This window comes from Pipistrellus kuhlii, unplaced genomic scaffold (assembly GCF_014108245.1).
Source record: "Pipistrellus kuhlii isolate mPipKuh1 unplaced genomic scaffold, mPipKuh1.p scaffold_m20_p_14, whole genome shotgun sequence".
Lineage (NCBI taxonomy): Eukaryota > Metazoa > Chordata > Mammalia > Chiroptera > Vespertilionidae > Pipistrellus > Pipistrellus kuhlii.
In genome coordinates this window covers 10,879,407-10,902,051 of record NW_023425449.1, presented here as the reverse complement: position 1 = coordinate 10,902,051, position 22,645 = coordinate 10,879,407, and the positions used below count along the sequence as shown (strand labels likewise).

The 22,645-nt window shown below is 41.9% G+C and overlaps 1 protein-coding gene across 1 annotated transcript in view; it reads right to left on the bottom strand.

Annotated features, from left to right (window-relative positions):
* RGS22 (regulator of G protein signaling 22) overlaps positions 1-22,645 on the bottom strand; it is a 92,989-nt gene that overhangs the window by 65,169 nt on the left and 5,175 nt on the right. The window contains exons 3-8 of the mRNA XM_036437409.2: positions 20,191-20,253; positions 8,938-9,159; positions 7,419-7,504; positions 6,338-6,506; positions 3,592-3,709; positions 203-821 (exon numbers count right to left, since the gene is read on the bottom strand). Coding sequence (XP_036293302.2) covers positions 203-821; positions 3,592-3,709; positions 6,338-6,506; positions 7,419-7,504; positions 8,938-9,159; positions 20,191-20,253 — 1,277 coding nt within the window. The remainder of the gene's footprint in view (positions 1-202; positions 822-3,591; positions 3,710-6,337; positions 6,507-7,418; positions 7,505-8,937; positions 9,160-20,190; positions 20,254-22,645) is intronic.

Genomic DNA, 22,645 nt, shown 5'->3' with positions numbered 1-22,645 from the left:
GGTCGTTCCATTCGTTCCAGTCATCTCTGGCATTCTGTTTGCTTGGCTTTTATATATATATATTTTATTACTCATCCCTCTGAAAGCATACATTACATTTTTATATTTATTTCAGGTTTTCTGCTTGAGAAAGAATGCTACCCAAATTAATATTCTACAATTTGTTTTTTAAAACTACTGAAAAAATAAAATATAGCAATACCTTTGATGTCTTCCAGTATCCTTAAGAACTTTTAACCTCTCAATATCCATCCATAGCCACCAATATCTCTCCCCTAATGTACCTTTCATAAATGTCTTAAATCTTTCGAACTCCTTCCTATTGCCAATGTCATACGTTTTGTGAGAAAGGCACCAATCAGCCCTGATTTCTGAGCCGGCGCTGTCCAGCATTGAATCTGCCTCTTCGAATCTCTCTTCCTGGGCAGCCTTTTCCTTCTTGGGTAGAGTCGTTTCCGGTGACACATCCTTCTTCTCAGGAGCAGGCTCAAACTCATCAACTATCACTTCTGTTATATTGTTGAAATCTACGTAACCTGGACCTTCACTAATTGGCTCGTCGAGAATTTGATTAAGTACTAGTACCAAAATAAAGTTTATATAGGACATTAGAAATTCTTCATAGGTTGCGAAGTGGAATGTCCGTCTTTCAGCATCTGGCAGCTTTTCAAGGTATATCCTCAGAAGAGCGTGAGAAGGAGTATCTGGTAGAGCCACAGACCCTTCCTCCGCCTCCTCTTCCACTTCAGAAATGGATCTCGTGGCTTTAGATGAGTCCTTTTTCTTCCTGGGGTGAACGCCATCATCAAAGATAACACTCTCTGTATTAAATAATAACAGGCTGTTAGGTCATATAGGGATACAGAAGACATTTACACTAACTACTAGATGTTACAGAGCCAGGATGGCAAATGAGTCCTGTTATCACAGGCGGTGACTGCATGGACCAGGGCCTTCAGGAGGAGTCTAAAGCCACACTTGGGACCGGAGGAGAAAAAGCTGCCCACAGGAGTTAGCCATGTCTTCCCTGGATGGGAAAGGGAGTCGGGGCAGATGAACTAAATATTTGACAGCTCTACACAGAATATGTACAGTATTTTCCAGCGTATAAGACAACCCCCTAATTTTTACAGTTAAAACATAGGTTTAGGCCTATATTCGCTGTATGAGACTACCCCCCACTTCAAAGAAAAGACTTACTTTGCCGTCAAGATCTGCAGGTAATTTTTGTGCAAATTTTGGTCTTTTGCCCCTGATTTTTGGTTGACTTTTTTTCGTTTCAAAAGTCGTCTCATATGCCAGAAAATACGATAATATTTTATGCTGATATAGGATGTCAATCCATAAAGGCCAACTCTATTAAAGCATTTTGAATTTGCATATTACACAATTGTAGACACATACCGTGTTTTGCTGTGCATTGTCTTATTGCACTACACAGATATTGTGTCTTTTTAAAAATATATATATTTTGTTGATTTTTTACAGAGCGGAAGAGAGAGGAATAGAGAGTTAGAAACACCGATGAGAGAGAATCATCGATCAGCTGCCTCTTGCACACCTCTGCTGGGGATGTGCCCGCAACCAAGATACGTGTCCTTGACCGAATCGAACCCGGGACCCTTCAGTCAGCAGGCTGATGCTCTGTCCACTGAGCCAAACTGGTTTCGGCCAGATACTGTGTCTTTTACAAAGTGAAGGTTTGTGGCAGCTCTAAGCGAAGTGAGTTTATTGGCACCATTTTTCCAACAGCATTTGCCCTCTTTGTGTCTCTGTGTCACATTGTGGAATTCTTGCAATATTTCAAACATTTTCATCATTATTGTACTTATGGTGACCTTTGTTACCAGGGCAAAATCATCCACTAACAAAGATTACGACTCACTGAAGGCTCTGATGATGTAGGATTTTGTAGCAATAAAGCATTTTTAAATTAAGGTACAGTATATACAGTTTAACATAATTTTATTGCACACTTAACAGACTATGATATAATGTAAGCATGTCCTTTATATGCGCTGGGAAACCCAAAAAAAATTGTGTGACCAGTTTTATTACGATATTTGCTTTATTGTGGTTGTCTGGAATGCAACCTACAATAGCCCTGGGTATGCCTGTAGGTGCTGTAATAGTTCATGTGGTGTGATAAAGGGAAATTAGCTGCCACAGATAACAAGACCACACATACATGAATAGATCAGAACCGAGTCATACTGGCCATCTCAAAAATTTCACTATTTTATCAGAAAGATTCAATTACTGTCCTACTTATAACCTATCATTAAAATTACAAAATGGCAGAAACCGGTTTGGCTCAGTGGATAGAGCGTCAGCTTGAGGACTGAAAGGTCCCGGGTTCGATTCCCATCAAGGGCATGTACCTTGATTGCAGGCACATCCCCAGTGCGGGGTGTGCAGGAGGCAGCTGATCGATGTTTCTCTCTCATCGATGTTTCTAACTCTCTATCCCTCTCTCTTCCTCTCTGTAAAAAAATCAATTTTTAAAAAAAGTTATAAAAATTAATTAATTAATAATTACAAAATGGCCCTTGCCCAGCCAGCATGGAGCATTGGTTGTGCATCGACCTATGAACCAGGAGGTCACGGCTCGATTCCCAATCAGGGCACAGGCCTGGGTGAGGTGGTCCATCCCCAGTGTGGAGCGTGCAGGAGGCAGCCAATCAAGGATTCTCTCTCATCAATGATGTTTCTCTCTCTCTCTCTTCCTCTGTGAAATCAATAAAAATATTTTTTTTAAAAAAACAAAATGGCCCTAGCTGATTCAGCTCAGTGGTAAGAGCACCGGCCCTCAGACTGAAGAAGAGCTGTGGGTCCGATTCTGGTCAAGGGGGCGGACCCTGGTCAGAGCACATGTGGGAGGCAGCCAATTGAAGTGTTTCTCTCACACTGATATTTCTCTGTCTGTCTCTTCCCCTCCCTTCCACTCTCTCTAAAAAATCGATGGGAAAAAATATTCTTAGGTGAGGATTTACAAAAAGAAAATACATAAAATTACAAAAGGGCATATCTTATAAAAGTTAACAAATACACATGGATTGTCTTTATGGTTTTTCTTAAGATACAGTCTTCAGCTCCTATTTTATTTTCTTCCATGAATCAGTGAAATAGGCAGATTTGGTGCTTTCCCATGGCAAGTGTTCCCCTTAAAACTCTGCTGTTGTACCCACTTTATTTCAAAGGCTTAATGGGAAGAATTTGGACATTGTGACAGGAGATTGAGGCAAGACAAACACTTGCCTTTCAGGTACCAAGCACTCGGCCAGGCGTTGTCTATATCCATTTAGCTTGCATCGTTATTCTACCTTTACAGATGAGAAAAGCAAAGCTCCCAGAAATGGAATAACTTCTAAGAGCCGTACAGGCAGCAAGTATCAGAGTTGAATTCTAAACTCAGCCTCTTTTCATTAGACCAAGTCACCTCTTGAAGAACGGTAGAAAGTGGAGTTGGGGGGGGAGGCCATTTTTCTCTCCTCTCCCCCCGTCCCCCACCACTACCTGATGTACTGTGAGACTAGAACGGCAGCAGGAAACTTAGAGAGTTCTAAAGCCATTCGCATCGCCTCTGCTTACCGGAAACAGATGTAATGTACGGTGTCTCAACTTTGCTGTGGAGTGCGGGGAAGGTGGACACTGTTTGCTCACTTTGCTTGGCTAACGCAAACCAGTCTTTTGTGTCTGAATAGGAGGCCTAGGAAGAAAGCAGCACGAGTGTTTAATGTCAGGTTAGTGCTGTTCTTCCTATCACAAACCTGGGCAAATCATTATATTATTCAATATGCATTGTACAATGAGTAAGGGGGAAATTATACCATGAAAAAAAAGTTTATACACAGGGGGGAAAAAGAAAAAAAAGGAAGGAAAAAAAAAAGCATTAGCTAAGAGAATAATGGGGAGGAAATTTCAGTTCAGATACATTTCACATTAGATGCCCAAAGGAGAAAAATGAGCCCAATATCCATCAGATGCGTCACTCTTCCACCAAAGGCAGGCCACGTCCCTCCCTGGAGCCACTACGGCTGCTGCGTGCTATCTCACTTGAACTTGGCCATCACCATGACTCATGAGTCCACAGATGCCTCTTTTTTCCAGCAGCTCCCATTTTACAACCTTCCCAAATATTTCACGCCCCTAAATCTGTCTGACCTGGCTTAGGGATTTTAACAACTCCTCCCTAATATGACAGACTCGCTCTCGGTAGCACAGGAAACGTCTCGAAACTCAACTGCCGCTTCACCTTAGATTCGGTTTTTATAACTTTGCTTGGCAGGGACGCTGCCTGAAGACTGACTCCTGACCCCACCTGTCCTGGAGGTAGTCTTCCGATTTTCCATGGCTTTGTGTACCCTTCAGCCAGTTGACCCAAATCCCAAGCTGACTCTCAGCTTCTAGAATCCCAGTCCTAAAAAGCCCTTGATCTCACCCTTCTGGGCAAAATTCCTCTGCCCGGGTTTCTCTGAGACATCCTCATCTGTTTTCCTAAGAGAACCCAAGTTCAGCATAAGCAGAGAAGGGAGCTTCCAGCATGGTTCTCCCATCTCCTTCCTCTAACTGAGCCGGCTGCTGGCCCTCAGCCTAGGGAACACTCTCAGGAGAGGCAGGCCTCAGGTAGAGTAGGTGCTGCTCCCTGACTATTGTGCAGAACTCTCTGAGCAATCAGGCCGCACAGTGAGATCAAAAGCAGGAGAGAGGAAGGAGAGGTGCTGTGTGTTTAGTCACTGATCCCTAAGGGGTAAGGTTTTCCGTGGATAAAAGCTTTGCCACCCTAACTGTGCTTTTGGGGATATTGATTTTTAAGCTGGTTTTTAAGAGACAAAAAGACTCAGAAAGAACCCTTGGCCCTCCCCCTTACCTGTTTAAAGGACTTTGGGTAGAAACTTAATGGAAGGGAGCGACACCTTAGCATAGGAATAGGAACTAACTGTGCCAACGGGAAGAAATCCAACAAAGCCCATTTGGTGAACTTCCCTCTGTGTCCCACAGTTTTGGGGTGGGGGTGGGGGGTGACCCAGCTAGAATATGTTTGCCACATGTTTGCTCTTTCTTCCTGTGAATTGCCTACTTTCTTTTGGGAAATCCCAGACCCCTGGCCCCTTCTCCTTAGTCCAGAATGGCACATAGACCTCAACGGGGCCAGTGCATCCCCCAGTCTCTATTCTGGTTCCCCACATGTACACTGTAATACATTTGGGACATTTTCTCCTATTAATCTGTTTCTGTTCATTGGATTATTAGCCAGGCCAGAAGAACTTAGAAAAGTGGGAGGAAAATTATTTTTTCGTGCTCCTATATGTTGAAAGACTCTAATTCCCTTTTGTTTCATCTTTTCCTTCCTTTAAAACCAAGTCATTTATTATTACTTATACGTTCCTTCAATCTATATTTATTGAGTGACTTCTCTATTCCTAGCAGTATCCTAAGCAGTAAGAAGAGACCAAATTAGGGAATTTTCAAGGAATTGAGAGAGACTAATATGCAAGAGTGCTTGTTACATCCCTAAGCATTACTCAGTGAAAATAATGGAAATCGCATAATTTAAAACAAATATCACTTATAGAAATGCCAAAGTACAAAATTAAACACGAATACAAATGTTCAAGTGAGATAAGATAAGTCTGTCCATTCCAACAGAGATGGCCAATAGGTTTCCTCTCATATGACATCTTGATCAACTGGAAGTGCCTGCCTCCAGTTAAAAAGGTTTTGGAGCCAAGTCCTAGAGCTCAGTAGGAAAATTGCCATGAGAGATTAGCAATGAACAGAAACCAGGAGAGTATCGACACATGGGCCGCATATTTGACATTCTGGATTTGTGTAGAGAATTGTGCATTAGAAGTGTATTCCAAGAGAGGAAACCTGGTTATGAGAGGCAAAAGATCAGAGGTCACTGTTGCTCCGGTGATGAGGCCCTCATTGTCCTGAAAGCTGCTTGTATATTTCTTTTGGGCCAGGCTGATGGACTCAAATATTTGGGGTCTCAGTCACAGCTATAGAATCCCATAGAGTAAAAATTTGGAATGAACAATAAAACCATCTCTATAATTCAGCTACCCATGTTTCCCTGGGTGACAATGAATACGTCCTTCAATCTTGCCTCTGTTCCTTCACACACACACACGAGAATAAGTATAACTATATTTCAGGTGAGAGAGTGCAGGGCAAATGAGTGAATGGAAAGCCACAAGAATGTTTGTTAAGACTGCCTTTTGAAGTATCTGAGATAATTCTCCTTCTTCAAGTGGCACAAATGAGATGCGTGTTTCTAAAAGGAGGAGTTTTATTGAAGTGCTCATTCACAAAGAAACATTCGTGTTTTTACCTCGCCGAGAGAAATGTAGAACTTCTTCATGATGACGGTATTGTCATCCTCTATGACGGGAGGCGGGGGTGTGGGTACTTTTCTCATGACCCAGGGAGAAAAAGTTGTGTCTAGTGTGACGTTCATGCCCGATTTACTCCATCTCACTTGAGAGACCAATTTTGCTAACCTGCATTTTAGAAAGCATACAAATTGGAAGCAAGTTTAAAAATATGGTAGAACTTGGAGGGGAGTGGGGGCATGGGAGCAGAAGCACTAACACTTTATTTCATGTATTCAAGCCAATCTCTCTTCCTAACTCTGCAAGATGACTCTCTTAGGATCCGCTCAGATTAATAGCTTATTCGTGGAACTTCAAACTAATAATGATTGCTTAACTTACTTTATTTATATTTTTTAAATGACTGTTATAAGCAAAGGTCATATTTTAGTAAAGCTTCAGAATGGTTGGGTACTTATACTTTAAAAAGTCAGGGCACAGAAAAGATAAACTTGGCTCCGCACCATAACATTCTGTCTTTTCCGTGACACGCTTACTCTCCGTTCCTAATACCCTACACATAAATGCCATTATCACCTGATAAGTAGATAATTTAAAAAATATAACGATTAAAGAAGCACAACTGAAGTACATTTCTTAGGTCCTGTTTCTGTGAAATCTCTGGAAAAGTTACATGGGTTTTCTTAACCAATGCTCTATAATTCTTATACTGTAGCAACTGGGAGTCGCACTCCAATGGATTTAAATGACATTTCATTAAGAAAGCACAGGAAAATAATCTTGGGTTAAAAAAAGAAAAAGTCAGCATTTAAAAAAGATGTACACTGCTGAAACTGGTTTGGCTCAGTGGATAGAGTGTCAGTCTGCGGACAAAAGGCCCCAGGTTCGATTCCGGTCAAGGGCATGTACATTGGTTGTGGGCACATCCCTGGTAGGGGGTGTGCAGGAGGCAGCTGGTTGATGTTTCTCTCTCATCAACATTTCTAGCTCTCTATCCCTCTTCCTTTCTCTCTGTGGAAAACCAATAAAATATATTAATAAAATAAAATAAAAAGATGTACACTAATGAGACTACAATACCTGTATTCAAAATAGCAATCACTTTCCAGAAATGCCGGTAGTCTTTCTTTTTTGATCCACTGAATGCCTTGTTCACGATTCAGACACTATTTGAGGAAAATGAGAAAGAAAAAGAATGTCAGGGAATAATCAGCTTTCAGGTCAATGAGGGCCTCATCTCTGGAGCAAGTGACCTCCGGCTACTGCTCAGAGCCCTGCCTCTCTTCCTTCTGTTCGCACACGGGCCAGAACCCTGAGTCACAAATTGGAAACCACATCTTGCCTTCTAGTGCTTCTTTAAACTCTCTCAACAACCCTGAATCAGCTATCATCTCCGTTTTACAGGTTAACAAACGGAATCCAGCGTTAAGTTACTGTTGAAGGAAGAGGAATGAGATAAAACTCAGTCAATCTCAGTATCTTTGTAGTCATAACACAGATTTAAAATAACCCCCATCAGCCGAGACAGGTTTGGCTCAGTGGATAGAGCGTCGGCCTGCGGACTGAAAGGTCCCAGGTTCGATTCCGGTCAGGGGCATGTACCTTGGTTGCGGGTGTGTGCAAGAGGCAGCTGATCGATGATTCTCTCTCATCGATGTTTCTAACTCTCTATCCCTCTCTCTTCCTCTCTGTTAAAAATAAATAAAATATATTTTTAAATAAATAAATAAATAAATAAATAAATAAATAAATAAATAAATAAAATAACCTCTATCAGAAAAAAGCTAACCAGAACGCTTGGTAAGGCCACTGTGGTCATTGAAGGCCTGTGGTCCTTCCAATTTTAGGAAATTCTGTTAAATATTTACATCCCCAGGCACTATCCTGGAGACACAAAGGTAAATGAGAAAGATAAGAGACCCTGTCCTTAGGAGCTTGCAGATGATTCAATAAGTAATAAATAATAGGTGAGAGCTGCAAAGGCCATAAGTCCAGGCTTCTGTGGGAGGTCACACTGGGCTCTGAGACAGAAAAGATTTCCAAGAGAACATGCCACTCGGCCTTTGACCTGAGGCATGATTAGCAAGGTTGCAGAGGAGGGGAGCAGGAGAGGAACCAGAGATACATTTATCACAACTACATCCCGGGCTGAGATTTCAGAGATGGTGGAAGAAGGCTGAGAAAGTAGGCAGGGACCCAGTTATGAATAGTCTTTCAATAACAATAAAGCATTTACATTTTACATTGACCAGGGGGCTGCAGATTGAATCTGCAACCCAGGTACATGTCCTTGACTGGAAATCAAACCCGTGACCCTTCCATACACCAGCCCATGCTCTAACCACTTAGCAATACCAACCACAGCCACAGTAAGACTTTTTTTTTTTTTTTTTTTTTTTAGAGCTGTTTTAAGTTTACAACAAAATTGAGAGGAACATACAGAGATTTCCCAGTTACTCTGTCCCCACACATGCACAGCCTCCCCATTATCGACATCACTCACTAGAATGGTATAGTTTTTACCGAGGATGGACCCTGGTTGACACACCATAATCACCCAACTGTCTAGCAAGATATAAACTCAAATGCACTTTCTTACCATAACACTGTAGCTGATGTTAATGGTTTCAGCTGGAGAGGGGGCACTCGTCTGAGCAGGGTTAGTATCATTCTTTGCTTTTCGTACAACATCATAGATGGGATTGCGAGGTTGCTGGCTTTGTAGAATTTTTTTCAGTTGCTTTTCCAGAAGTTGTGGAGCATTGTTAACTACTTCAAAAACTCCATAATTCACATTAAACCTAATTGCCTCTGTAAAGGTCTGAAAAACAGATTGTGGAAATATGTCTTTACATTTTTTAAAAACCACAAACTCAGTTTTCAAGACTTGATGTTTACATATACAGTATATACACACACACACACACACACATACACACACACACACAGTTTTGTGTTTTTAATCCTTACTTCTTTCCTTTGGAAATCTACTGACTACAGGTAAAGAAACCCATTAATCCATTACCTGCACCCTTTCTTCCCAGTGTCCTTATGCCAGGAGGTCAGGGTCAGGGTGCATCATAGCAGCAAAGGCCTTTGCACACACATCCTACCTCTGTGCTTCTTTGTCATTGGAAATAGCTACACACCTGCTCTCTCTGAGCAACGTTATTCCGTTAGAAGTGGGTGGGTTGCTAGGGAAGAACAAGTAAAAGAAGAAGAAATAACACTCCTGTTGTCTTTTCATCTCCAGGAGCCATTGGTTGCCTCCAGCACATGCCCCTACCATGGCCAAGGAGTTGAATCCCTTGTCCAAAGGAGAAAATTAAGTACAATATGTTCTTAATTTAAGTCTATTTCAACACCATTCCTCCCACTGAGACCAAAAAAAAAAAAAAGTGAAAGATAACATTCTGAGCTCTTCCCAGTAATTGCTAAATGCTGCCAACTTTTATTTAAAGTCATTCAGTTAACGTACAAGAGTCATGAGTCTTGAGTCTGCCTGTTTGCCAGTGACTCTGAACAAATCACTGACATGATGGGGCTCCATTTCCATCACAAGTGAAGGGTGGGTTGGCTGTGTCTTTTCCCACTTTGCCCTCCAAACTCAGATTCAGGTCCCCTTTTCAGAACATTAATTTGTTTTTAAGATACCTTCAGTGAGATGCCTACTCATGTGGACTAATTTATATTTTTAGCCAGGTTGTAAAAGACCTTAAACCCTCCCCCATGGAATGGTCACTGTCCTGGGGCAACATTAATTCTTTTCAAGTTTTACTAAGAGATTGCTAGATATACTATAATTAAAATTTAATGAATGGCAGGATATTGTAAAATTAGAGTTAGAAATACATATGTGTGTGTAAGTACCCCTATATGTGTGTGCATATATATTCTACTTGTTTATTCATTTTTTAATGTCAGATGACAGTACATGTCTAAAGTCTCACTATTTCCCTATGGAATTTAAAGTACATGGATAAATCGTGTCCAATATGAATGTCAGTCCACAGTTCAGAGGGCTCAGGGCTAAGATTTACCTTTAAACTGACAAGTGTAGCTCAATGGATAAGTAACAATATTTAGCAATCAACTGTGAATAAGGTTTCCTCAATAAATATATTTCATGGGTTGCCCACTGCATCTGTCTTTCAAACACGGGATTCAAACAGGCATCAGTTACCTAAAAGTCAAATATTATCTCTGAAACTGACTATCACCAGACTAAACAGATTTTTGATTAGGGCACATGTCTGGGTTTGGGGCTCAATTCCCAATAGGGGGTGTGCAGGAGGCAGCCCATCAATGGTTCTCTCTCATCATTGATGTTTCTCTCTCTCCCTCTCCTTTTCTTTCTCTGAAAATCAATAAAAACATATTTTAAAGTAAAAATATTTTAAAAGCTCAGTTGCAGTAGATCTCTAAAGGTCCCTAAGAGCACTATGATTCTTAATTTCTCAAAGTACTAAGTAACTGACTCAGAGCTTCTCCCAGTTCACACATTTCAATAACAAAACTTTTGAATGAGCAAATGCCAATTATTGTCTTAAGCTAAGAGGATACAAGATGAATTACATATTGTCTCTGCCCTTGAAAAAACATGTGCATGGTCATTGATTTTTCCTTAAGATGAAAAGAGTAAACAAAATACTGAAATAGTAAGTTGAAATTAATGTAAAATGCAAATGTTAAAAGGGAAATCTTTCCACAAAGATCATATAGTAGTAATACTATCTAGTGTGGTTATTGTACCTTACAAGGGTGTCAGCTAAACCACAATATATCTAGAAAAGGATTAGCAGAATAAATACATGGAAGTAATGTTGGGCAAATTCATGTTTTGAAAACGTATCCTATAAAGGGGTTTTTACAAAATAATCCCTAAGTGCCTTCCACATTTGATACTCCATCAGTCCATGATTGTCTCTCCAGCAAAAAATAAATAAATAAATAAATAAAAATAAAAATCAAAGATTTTCTGCTCTCTAATAAGCTCACCAACTCCATTGTTCCTTTGTTAGTTCATTAATTTCTTCAATAAGTATTTATTGGATCCTTATGAAATATTATGATAGGGGATATGTTGCTACATTTAGTGAGTCAAGCCAGAGCATCCTCCATAAGCCCCAACTCAGATGGGTGAGACATGGACCCAGCCGCCACACATGCTGATCTAACAGAGGAAAGACATGTGATGCAGAGACCCTAAGCCACATGTGTCAAACACAAGGCCCGCGGGCCAAATCCGTCCCGCCAGGCCTTGCAATGTGGCCCGCACCGCGCTGTCATCACTGCACTCCGCTGCGTTTCCATCACAATGACAGTTTATGACTGTTCAGTAAACCATTCGGCCCGTGATTTAGGCTGGATTTTAGATTTTGGCCCCTTCTCTGATTGAGTTCGACACCCCTACCCTAAGCACTCACTTGCGTGAGGAATGGGCCCTGTAGCCAGCACACAGGTGAAATCAGATTCATGAAAAATTATCTCCTGAAGACACCTATAAAGTTCAATGTTGTCCTATCTCTCAAGAAGCTGATCACAGTCAGAGTTTCTGCTAGAACTGAAATGGGTCACTGATTCTTCAGGTAGGGACCAGATAAAAGCATTGGGCTTGTGCTTAACGCTCATTACTCAAAAATATGTATTTCTCACACTGGAATCTCCTCCACGTAAGATGACTACACTGTGAGAGGCAAGAAGGATGAGACCCACGGAGGGAAAGGCAGGTCCTCGCCTTCCATCTACACCTCCCCCAGGAACTCATGGATCGGTACATGTGGTTTTATGGACTGGTACAACAGACAACGTCACCCTCACTTTTTATGTCACCTTCGCTCTCTCTGCAGAGCACAAATAATTCATTTTGAGTAATAATGCATGAATATTGCAACTCCACTTCAACACATAAAAGCTACAATAGAAGTATGTACAGCCCGGCCGATGTGGTTCAGTGGTTGAGCATCAACCCAAGCACCAGGAGGTCACCAGTTCAATTCCTAGTCAGGGCACATGCCCAGATTGCAGGTTCAATCCCCCATGAAGGGCTTGCAGAAGGCAGCCAATGGATGTTGCTTTCTCATCGATGTTTCTCTCTCTCCCCCCTCTCTTCTTTCTCTAAAACCAATAAAAACACTTGAAGAAGAAAGAAGAAGAAGAAGAAGAAGAAGAAGAAGAAGAAGAAGAAGAAGAAGAAGAAGAGGAAACAATGTAGAGTGACGACACAAAAAGATTCCTGAACTATCTTTAGGAAATGAAGTGTTTAGAAAAAGTTGAGTCTTGAAGAATGAGTTGGCACTCTCATCTGGTAGAGAAGAGAGAGGAGAGAATTCAGCAAAAGAAAAAGCAAATGCTTTGAGATACAAGAGCACAAAAGAACGGAGCATCTGTGAAGAACTGCAAGAAGCTCGGTATTCAAGGCGAGGAGAACAGAACACCTGCCTGGAGAGAACTCTAGCAGAGACCAAGTGCATCAAGGACCTTTTCATGTGTGTTGTAGCTCTCAGCTCACCTCCCCAATCAGGGATTCTCGGAGGATGTGCCTGAACCAGCAGCAGCATCACCAGAGAACCTGCTAGGAACGCCAATCCTCAGGGCCCTCCCTCTAAGAAGAAACTCTGGGGATGGGACCCAGAGCTCCAGCTTGAGAGTTGTTGCTTTCGGATGGTGGGGAGCCATGGGATCCAGGGTAAGACAAGAGTCAGAGCCTCCTGCGGACGGTCACTTCATGCTGACTCTCCTGTGTGTTCATACATGGGCGGCGGGGTAGCCATCTCTATTTCACACAAGGAGGAAGACCTGCTCTTTCATGATCAAGCAAAATCCTGCCATCTGCTTCAAAAGAATCTCACACATTGAGTTCTCTGTTTTCACCATTCCTAAGCTTACCTATAAGACTCCCCAAATTAGTTTAGCATGAGTCCATGAATGATGGGGGAAGGTGGGGGAGACAGACATGAATGCTGGAAGAAGTCTGAGGGGGCCCATCTAGACAACATTCAGCTTTGAATTGTGTAATGGGACAAGCCTTCAGTGTGAGCCTCACACCCAATTCTCCGCAAGCTGTCACAGATGGACCGCTCTTTCCCTTCCTTCCTTCCTTTTCTTATTTCAAGGGGATCCTTTTCTAAACACTCTAAAAGGAACTGACCTGAAGTTCGTGAAAGCTAACTCCGTAGTACCAGCCATCCGTATGCGGAAAAAAAAATACTTTTACAAAAGAATCAAGTGCAGGAAGATAGTTTTGCCACAACAAACTGCTGGCTTCACATTTCTCTGAAAAGAGGGGGAGGGGATCCTCCCCCCCCCCCCCCCCCCCCCGTGAATAATTAGCGATGGGCTCACACTGCCAGCCCAGCACCACTGAAACTCACAGGGTGCCAAATTATTTAGCTGAACAATATTTAAATTAAAAACTAATGACTAGGTTAATGTAACACATGCTCATCTCTGGTCCAACTCTGTCTCTCCTAATTGAGCTCCAAAAATCTATATTTTGAACATGCATACTACTCAGCGAATGAAAAACATCTGAATGCTTGACTATAACAAGTCAGTTAGTTACCCCATCACAACTTCTTTTAATCTAAATTTTATTGTCATTTTAGATGGTTAGCCATAAGCCATTTACTGGACCATTCACCAATGGGATGAAAGGAATAATGTGCCACATAAAATGCATAGGAAATATCCTTCGTCTATAAAATAAGCGACATGGGTACTCTGAATGCTTTATGTCTGAGCTACAATGCTCATCACCCAAGGCATAGGCTAAAGCTCCATCAATACCATTCACCAGTCTCTGAGTTTTTATATTTTGTCAGGAGACGACCGAAGCCCTTCATCCCCCTTCATCCCACTCATTCTCCAAATCCATACTCTTCCTCTCTATCTCTCTCACCCCTTCCTCAACAATCCATCCAACATATAGAACTTTCTCATAAGGCTGTAAGAAATTATAATCGTTTACAGATTTTTTTTTTAAGTGTGGAGAATCTGTCCAAAAAAAAAAAAAAGTTTTGGTAAAATTCCAAAGGGACATAGCTAAGCAGGGTCTGGCAAACACATGACATACCTATCCTTGCAGGGAGGGTACGGAGCAGGCCACCCCTTCAGCTTCTGCAAACCATAAATGTCACAGACATCCAAGCCACCCACAGAGGACCAACCTACATCGGTATGTGGGCTCATCAACTGGATCCCACAACAGTCGCTGAGCATAAAGCGCACAAAATAAGACCAAAAGGGGGAAAAAATGTTTTCACACTATAGCCCAGAAGAAAACTTAATAAGCAAACACTTGTCCATAAAGAGATGACAGCAAGAAACCTCCCAGACACCACATGAAAACAATATCTGGACGCGGACCTGGCGCCAGAACAAACGCGCGGAGTTATGAAAGCTGGGATTTGGAAAGTGCCATAATTATTTATAATAGTAGCAACTGTCCTGGATTCCCCTCCTCGGGAACAGAGCGCGGAGGCAGGCTACCAGCCGGCAGTCCTGGATCTCACGGCGCGTCCCCGGGGTGCCGTGGCGTAATGGAAGGAGAGAGGGGGAGGTGGCGAGCCTGACTCCCAGGCCCATTTCTGCCACCGTCCGGTTATGGTGGGACCAGAGCTGGTTATGGGGGGACCGGGGCCGGGCAGGTCTGCCCAGGGCTGGCCCATGGAGTGTGGTTTCTTGACTTCATGCAGAAAAGATTTCACAATACAGGGCCAGGGCCAGTGTTTCCCAAACTTTTGACATATGTGCAACCCCTTCTATAATTTTCGTAACGCTGAGTACCCCTCGTACTCATGAGAACGCAGAATTAGGCGCAGCTAAGCACGGTGCAGTGCATATCCCCACCAAACTCCGGTGCACCGCGCGCCCCCACCAAACTCTTCCTGTGCCCCTGGGGGTACACGTACCTCACTTTGGGAAACACTGGTGTAGAGGATGCTTGTTATAGCTGGGGACGTGAAACTAGGAAGGGCTGGGAACTGAGCACAGGCTGGGCTGCTTTGGCTAGGGGCTTAATCACAAGGAACAACAGCCTGTAATTATTGGAATCGAGAGTCTAGGTCAGTGATCGGCAAACGCATTAGTCAACAGAGCGGCACACCGTGGATCGAGAGCCGCAGTTTGCCAACCACTGGGCTAATGAGTCAGAGAGAAGGGGGCCTTGGGGCAAGCTCAGGGGGGTTGCCAGGGATGACCTGCCCCTGCCCATTGCTGCCCTGGTTGCAAGCCTCGTGGGGTCCCTTAGAGTCCAGGAGGTGTGTGCCTGTGGGGGAAGGAGAGGCAGGAAGGAGGCGAGCTTCTGGGAGGGAGGGCAGGCGCTGGGACCTTTGTTTTGAGGGATTTAAAAGGATGAACAGTTAAGGAAGGTCTTAGGAGAGGATCTCAGTGGAATACTCATCAGCTTTATGGCTGATGGGCCAAAATGAGGTTTACCCTCTAATTTCGTTGTTCTTCGGTGTGGCTGGAAAACGGCATTAATTAAATTTCTGTATCTGTCTGCCTGCGTAGGGGGTTGGGGAGGAGAAATGCAAACCATTTACTCTCAAGTGTCCCTGGCGTAGGGCAGACAGGATTTACTCGGTGGCTGAACTGCTGTTCCGCTATCTGTCTCAGTTTCCCTATCCGGCTTGTCTGGCTCACTAGCCTGTCTCAATGGGACCTTGGGCGTGTCAACTGCTGATACAGAAATATCAGAAGTCTAGACGACCTAAGATTTTTAGATTGAGAATGTTATAGTATATATCTCTATGTATTCTATGTATCTCAGACTTAGATTGTAGGGCAGTATTGGGAGGGGGAGTAGAAGATGTGAGGCAGAAGAAGAGAACATTAGAAGGCTTATTTATTTCTCCCCTCTAACATAAAAACAAATGTTTTTAAAGAAGACTTATTTATTTCGCACGTATCTTACATGGGAGATGCAGCAATAGACACATAACCCTCCTGCAGCAGCTTTGGGAGACACAGAAGACGGGGACCTATCCTTTGTCAGGAAATGTACACCGTAGCTCCTGGGATACAATACAGGGAAGGAACTGGCTACACGCTCTAGTTAGAACAGGCTGATCTGCCACCCAATTCCTGAGTGCCCTATAAAGTGTTTCCCCAGATGGCTTCCTAACCTGCACCTGACCATCTCCAGTCACGGGGAGCTGACTCCTTCAAAAGTCAACCCATTCTCTTGTTAGAAAACCAACTTTATTAAACATCTTCCTTCTAGTGCGGACAAACCCATTTCCTCAGAAATGCCAGAGGCCCTGGCTCTGCCCTCTAGCTTCATAGACCATGTCAACTCCTCTTCCTCAGCAGATCCTCAAATACTAAGGGAAAGAGCCGCTCCGTCCCAACTCCTCTGGGCATCCCCAGCCAGGTTCGGTACCCACATTCTTTCAGCCCGTCCTCATCTGCTGTGGTTTCCAGAGCTTTCCTTCGCTGAGTCTACCCCAGTCCACTTTGGCAGGACAACTCAATATATGGCACCGAGAACAGAAGACGATATTCCAAATCTGGGCTGCCAGTTATATCCAATTAAAAAACAACAAACAAACAACATTTACTCCGTGTTCCAGACTAATGTTTTCTTGATCTTAACTATACTTTCATTAATGCACCCATTGGCTTTGTTTGTTTTAGCCCATGTCAGACGACCATGATAACAAGAAGGCCAGATTCTGTGACCCACACTATAAGTTAATCCCTCTGTTGCCATTCTAGAGTCATGAAAGAGCAGCAAGGCATGCTTCTGAGCCATGTGGGCCTGCGTGGACAGCCGTTTACTAGCTCAGTGGCCTAAAATTGGGGGGGAAATAAACCACTAGTTTACTTGCCATGTTTCATTCAAGTCTCTGATTTTTCAAAGTCAAAACCAAGGACAGACTGGCGTGGCACAATTATTTTCCAGATTAATAGAGATCCACCCATCTAATTAAAGAGTGACTGTCCCTTATGTTCCAGGACTAGAAGATGAGATGGTCTAGCTATGAAGGCAAAGGAAAGAGAAGTACCAGCTCTAGCCCAGGCACCATATATATTTCACAACCAAAGGTAAGATAGTTCTATTGCTTTCACGGAGGAAAAAAATCCAGAAATTGAGGAATTAAGAAGTGTGTCTAAGATCACAGGGAGACGAGTGGACGAGCTGTGCTGAATCACAGTTCCGCCTCACTCCTGTGACTACCCCTGCACTGGGAGAGGAGCACGGAACGAGGACGTGGTTAAGGGGGGGGGGGGTACACAGGGGAGGCAGGAGTCCATGAAGCTAGAGATAAAGCTAACTAAGTTAGGAGGAGGCCAAATTGCAAAGAGTCTTGAGTTCCATACATAGGAAATTGGACTTCAGTCTGTAGGCTATAGAGAGTCAACGCCTACTGGCTATGGTTAGGGAGCCATCCAAATATTGGAAAACAAATCTCAGAGACAATAATTGGGGCTTTAGAGGTGTTTTAGAAGGCAGCACCCGTGGGAGCGTGTGTTGGGTCTTTTGTTTCAGACGGAGTTGGGAGGGAAAGTTTTGTGAACAGGAGTGATTAAGTCAAAAAGAAAGTGACACACATGTCTGAGGGAAGAGCATTCCAGGCTAAAAAGCTCTAAGTACACCGGCTCATTCCAATTTGAGAAACGTGAAGAAGGCCAGTTAGGCTGAAAAAGAACTATCAAGGAGGAGCCGAAATCGATTTGGCTCAATGGATAGAGCGTCGGCTTGGGGACTGAAAGGTCCCGGGTTCGATTCCAGTCAAGGGCATGTATCTTGGTTGCGGGCATATCCCCAGTAGGGGGTGTGCAAGAGGCAGCTGATCGATGACTCTCTCTCATCAATGTTTCTAACTATCTATCTCTCTCCCTTCCTCTCTGTACAAAAATCAATAAAATATATTTTAAAAAAAAAAAGAGGAAATGAGTAGGAAATAAAATTCAAGAGGTGCCAACAGTTAGATCATACAGGATTTCGGATTTCATTCTCAGTGTAATAAGAAGACACTAAGCAGAGTTTTGAGCCAGAGGTAACATAATTCTATTATTATTATTATTATTATTATTATTATTATTTATTGAAATCATAATACATTACACTTATGGTTCCCTAATATATCTATCCATAACTATACCCCCCACCCCCACCCCCCAAAAAAAAGAAGTAAGTTTGGCATATTTATTCTCAGTAAACTCATGCCAGCTTCTAATTCTTAGCTAAGCACTGATAAACCAAACATTACTAATCTGTTCTAGAATCCTGCCAGGAATGTGGTTCAGAATCCATCATTCCTTCTCCTCAGTGCCTTTTGGAAACCTGTGACAACATTTCCCCTTCTCCCACCTTGTGCTGAGAAGCATGGGGAATCAATAGGAAGACTGTGTGGTACCAAATGTAGCTACAAGAGGGAGAGAGGGAGGGAGGGAGGGAGGGAGGGAGGGAGGGAGGGAGGATGTAAAAGCAGAAGCAGTCCAGCTGGGCTGCATGAAATATTATACATGAAAGCTAGAGATAAAAGTATCTATCAGTTAGAGTGGGATGAAAACCATGATTGCATAGACAGAGGAAAACAGAAATCACTCTGTGATTTCACATAGAGCCTGAAAGAAAATGGTAACACACAAAATGGTAACATGTATTCTAACTGATGGCAAGACTATGGCTGATTTTTTTATCTCACGTTTTAGGTAAATTTTCTATCCTGCTGTTATATGGCTTCTGTCATTTTTAAAGTTAGACTTTTTTAAAAGGCAGGCAGGGGAATTTATTTTCTGAAGCAAGTGAGAGTCAAGATAGTCATAAATCTTGAGACAATGAAATGCAAATCTTGATAAACTGAAATCAGACCTAATACAGAGAATTTTGTTTTACTTTTAAATAGCTTTATTGAGATATAATTGTGGTCTTGAAAATAATTCTTAAAAGTGTGGCCTTTTTGAGAGGTAAGATCACAAGACCTGATAAACAATAGATCCCTTAACCCCTCCTGGCTGAGTCCATTACCCTTCCCCATTACTCTTTTTATAGAATTCATATATATATTGATTTCTGAGGGGGGAAGGAGAGAGAAATATATATATAGAAACATCAATGATTGGCTGCCTCCTGCATGCCTCACACTGGGGATCAAGTCTGTAACCCAGACATGTGTCCTGACCATGAATAGAACCGGTTCATGGGTCGATGCTCAACCTCTGAGCCACACAGGCTAGGCTTCAAACATTTTTTTTATATTCTATCCTCATCACCTCTGTTCGAAATCTAAAATGATGCCAAGTATAAATGTATCGGATTTAGTATAGAACTCTTTTGATGATTAGAAAATCTCTAGCTTTCTTCAATACAATTAATTCCTAACTGTGATTCAAACCCAAATTATTAACTCCATAAAAAGATACAAACCTAGGTAAATGTTTTAATTAATATATATATTTTTTAAATCCTTACCCAAGGATATGTTTATTGATTTTAGAGAGAGGAAAGAAAGAGGAAAAAAATAAGATGCACTTTTTTTCCCCCAGAAGTGGGGGGAAAAAGTCCCTGCGTCTTATGGTCCAAATATAGCCTACACATATACTTTAAAAAAAAAAAAAAAAAAGAGGAAAAAAGAGAGAGGGAGAAAGAGATATCAACTGGCTGCCTCCCCTGTGCCCTGACCAGGGATCAAACCCACAACACCCTGTCGGGGAAGGAACCCGCTACCTTTGTGTGCCCAGGACCACAGGACAATGCTCCAATCAACTGAGCCACCAACCAGGGCTATATGTTTAAAAATATTATCCCTGATAAATCTGTCTTACAAGATAACCCAGTGATTACAATATTTTGTTTTGATAATATATTCAATAGAACATAATAACATAATAATACACTCACTGGAAGGCTTAGGAATTCATTAAAGTAGTCCACAAGGAAATCATCTGTTGCCAAAGAATCTTCCTGCAAAAAAAAACAACAACATAAAAATGCAATGTTATGCTTATACTAAGATGTTTAAAGCGTGCCAATGTTATTCTCTAATTCTGCTATCAATAGATTATATGTAGATCTTCAGTCGGTCAACACTGAGTCCTCACTGTAAGCTGAGCAAAGTGCTACAACCTCTGAAGGAAAGAACTGGAAAATAAAGTGGAGCAGACGCTTAAAATGTACTCACTAATGTACTAGGTGGGACACAGAACACGTGAAAATATAGCACACGTAAATGAAACATCAGCAAATACAAAATACTACACATGGTAAATTTCCCACAGACGTATTCAAATATATACTAATATTTAATAAAAAAAAATAAGGCAGAGCAGTAAAGACAGAAGCAATGATTTGGGGGTAACAGGAAATTGCCTAATGAAAGTGATAAGCAAAGTGCAAAAAATATTCTACTGCTTCCCTCTGAGAAAGAGACACTTGGTGATCTGGGAGCCTGCTTCACTCTTGCATGAAGAAACTTTGAAATGTGTGTGCTCAAAGAGTAAAGATTGTATACATTTTTTTCCATAACCATTTCATCCCTCGACGTAATCACTTCTAAAGTTGGCAAAATTGGAAAGCCACTGCCAAGAGCAAATTCCCTCTTCCAAATAAAACACCTTATTTTATTAGTAATTGTTTCCATTGTGTCAAAAAGCACAGCATGGCCTGCTCTGTTGTATAGTACATGTGTTTATTTTGTTATTCATAATTATATTTCAATTTCACAAATCTAACATGAAAGTTGATAATGTGACAATGCTATTATTTCCATATGGTGATTATTTTCTTTTTATACCTGACCAATTTTTTCCCAAAATGTTTTGAAGTACAGTGTAAAAGCAGAAGGAAGAAATGATAGTATATTAACACCTACTTTAAAAAAAATAGATTTCCAGCTCTAGCTGGTTTGGCTCAGTGGATAGAGCATTGGCCCGCAGACTGAAGGGTCCTGGGTTCCATTCCAATCAAGGGCACATGCCTGGGTTGCAGGCTTGATTCTCAGTAGGGGGCATGAAGGAGGCAGCTAATCAATGTTTCTCTCTCTTCATTGATATTTCTATCTCTCTCTCCCTCTCCTTTCCTCTCTGAAATCAATAAAAACACTTTAAAAAAATAGACTTCCAGGGTTAATGATGCAATCAGGAAGAAAACTGAGTTACAATCAATTCCTCCATTACACCATTCCATGAAACTGACTGCAAAATTTGCAACCCAGATTCTCTGCTCAGTGATGCAATGGAAGGCGGAAACATTTCTTCAGAATTGAATACACAAAACTGCAACCTGTTTTTTCATGTATTACAGGTGTGCCTTTTCTGTTTTTAGTCCAAACTTCTCAAAGTTCTTCCCGAAAGAAGGGTAAGCAAAATAGCTTTGCTAATTATAGTAGGTAATTTTTTTCCTTAAAAGTTATTTTTCTGTACCTTCAAACCAGATAAACTACAATTACTTTATAAAAAGAAGAAAAATATACATTAAAAAAACATATAAACAGGAAAGAGGACATAAAATACAGACAAAACAACAACAACAACAAACACCATAGTCCAAGAAAGAATACCATAAGAAAGGTACACTATAAATCATTTTCTCCCAAAGGAGGAAAAGGTATTGTCTAGTAGGTATTGTCTAGCAAATGGGGGAAATGGCATTTGAAATGCATTTTAAAGAATTTCAAAATCCATGAAAGTAGTACAAGTAAAGGAGGTCACAGTCAGCTAACGGCAAAAATAGAAAAACCATCCAAGCTTCCAACTTCCTTTCATGCTAAACCAAAGCCATTTATCTAATTTCCAAGGTGGAATCCTGAACGGTCACATTTTATTTTATTTTTTTAATATATTTTTTATTGATTTTTTACAGAGAGGAAGGGAGAGAGATAGAGAGCTAGAAACATCAATGAGAGAGAGACATTGGCCAGCTGCCTCCTGCACGTCTCCCACAACCAATGCACATGCCCTTGACCAGAATCGAACCCAAGGCCCTTCAGGCAGCAGGCTGATGCTCTATCCATTGAGTCAAACCGGTTTCGGCTGAATGGTCACATTTTAGACTGGGAATGCTATCACCAATCAAGGGATAGGACAGACCACATTTTCAAAATTACACCTATTTTTACTTCTTCCTAAAATATACTATAAAGTGTTATTTCCCTTTCCTAAATAAACCAATCTCTAGACCAGGGCTTCCCACCAGGCATACAATGACACACAGCGGTAGGCAGATGCTGGACTCCAGTGGGTCCCGTGAAAGTGGGCCTCTTCAGACCTCAAGGAGCACAGATGATGGGAGCTCCCAGGATGGTAATCTCTGGGCAACCCTGTTTGGGACTCCTCAGATCCAATCCCTCCCTAGAGAT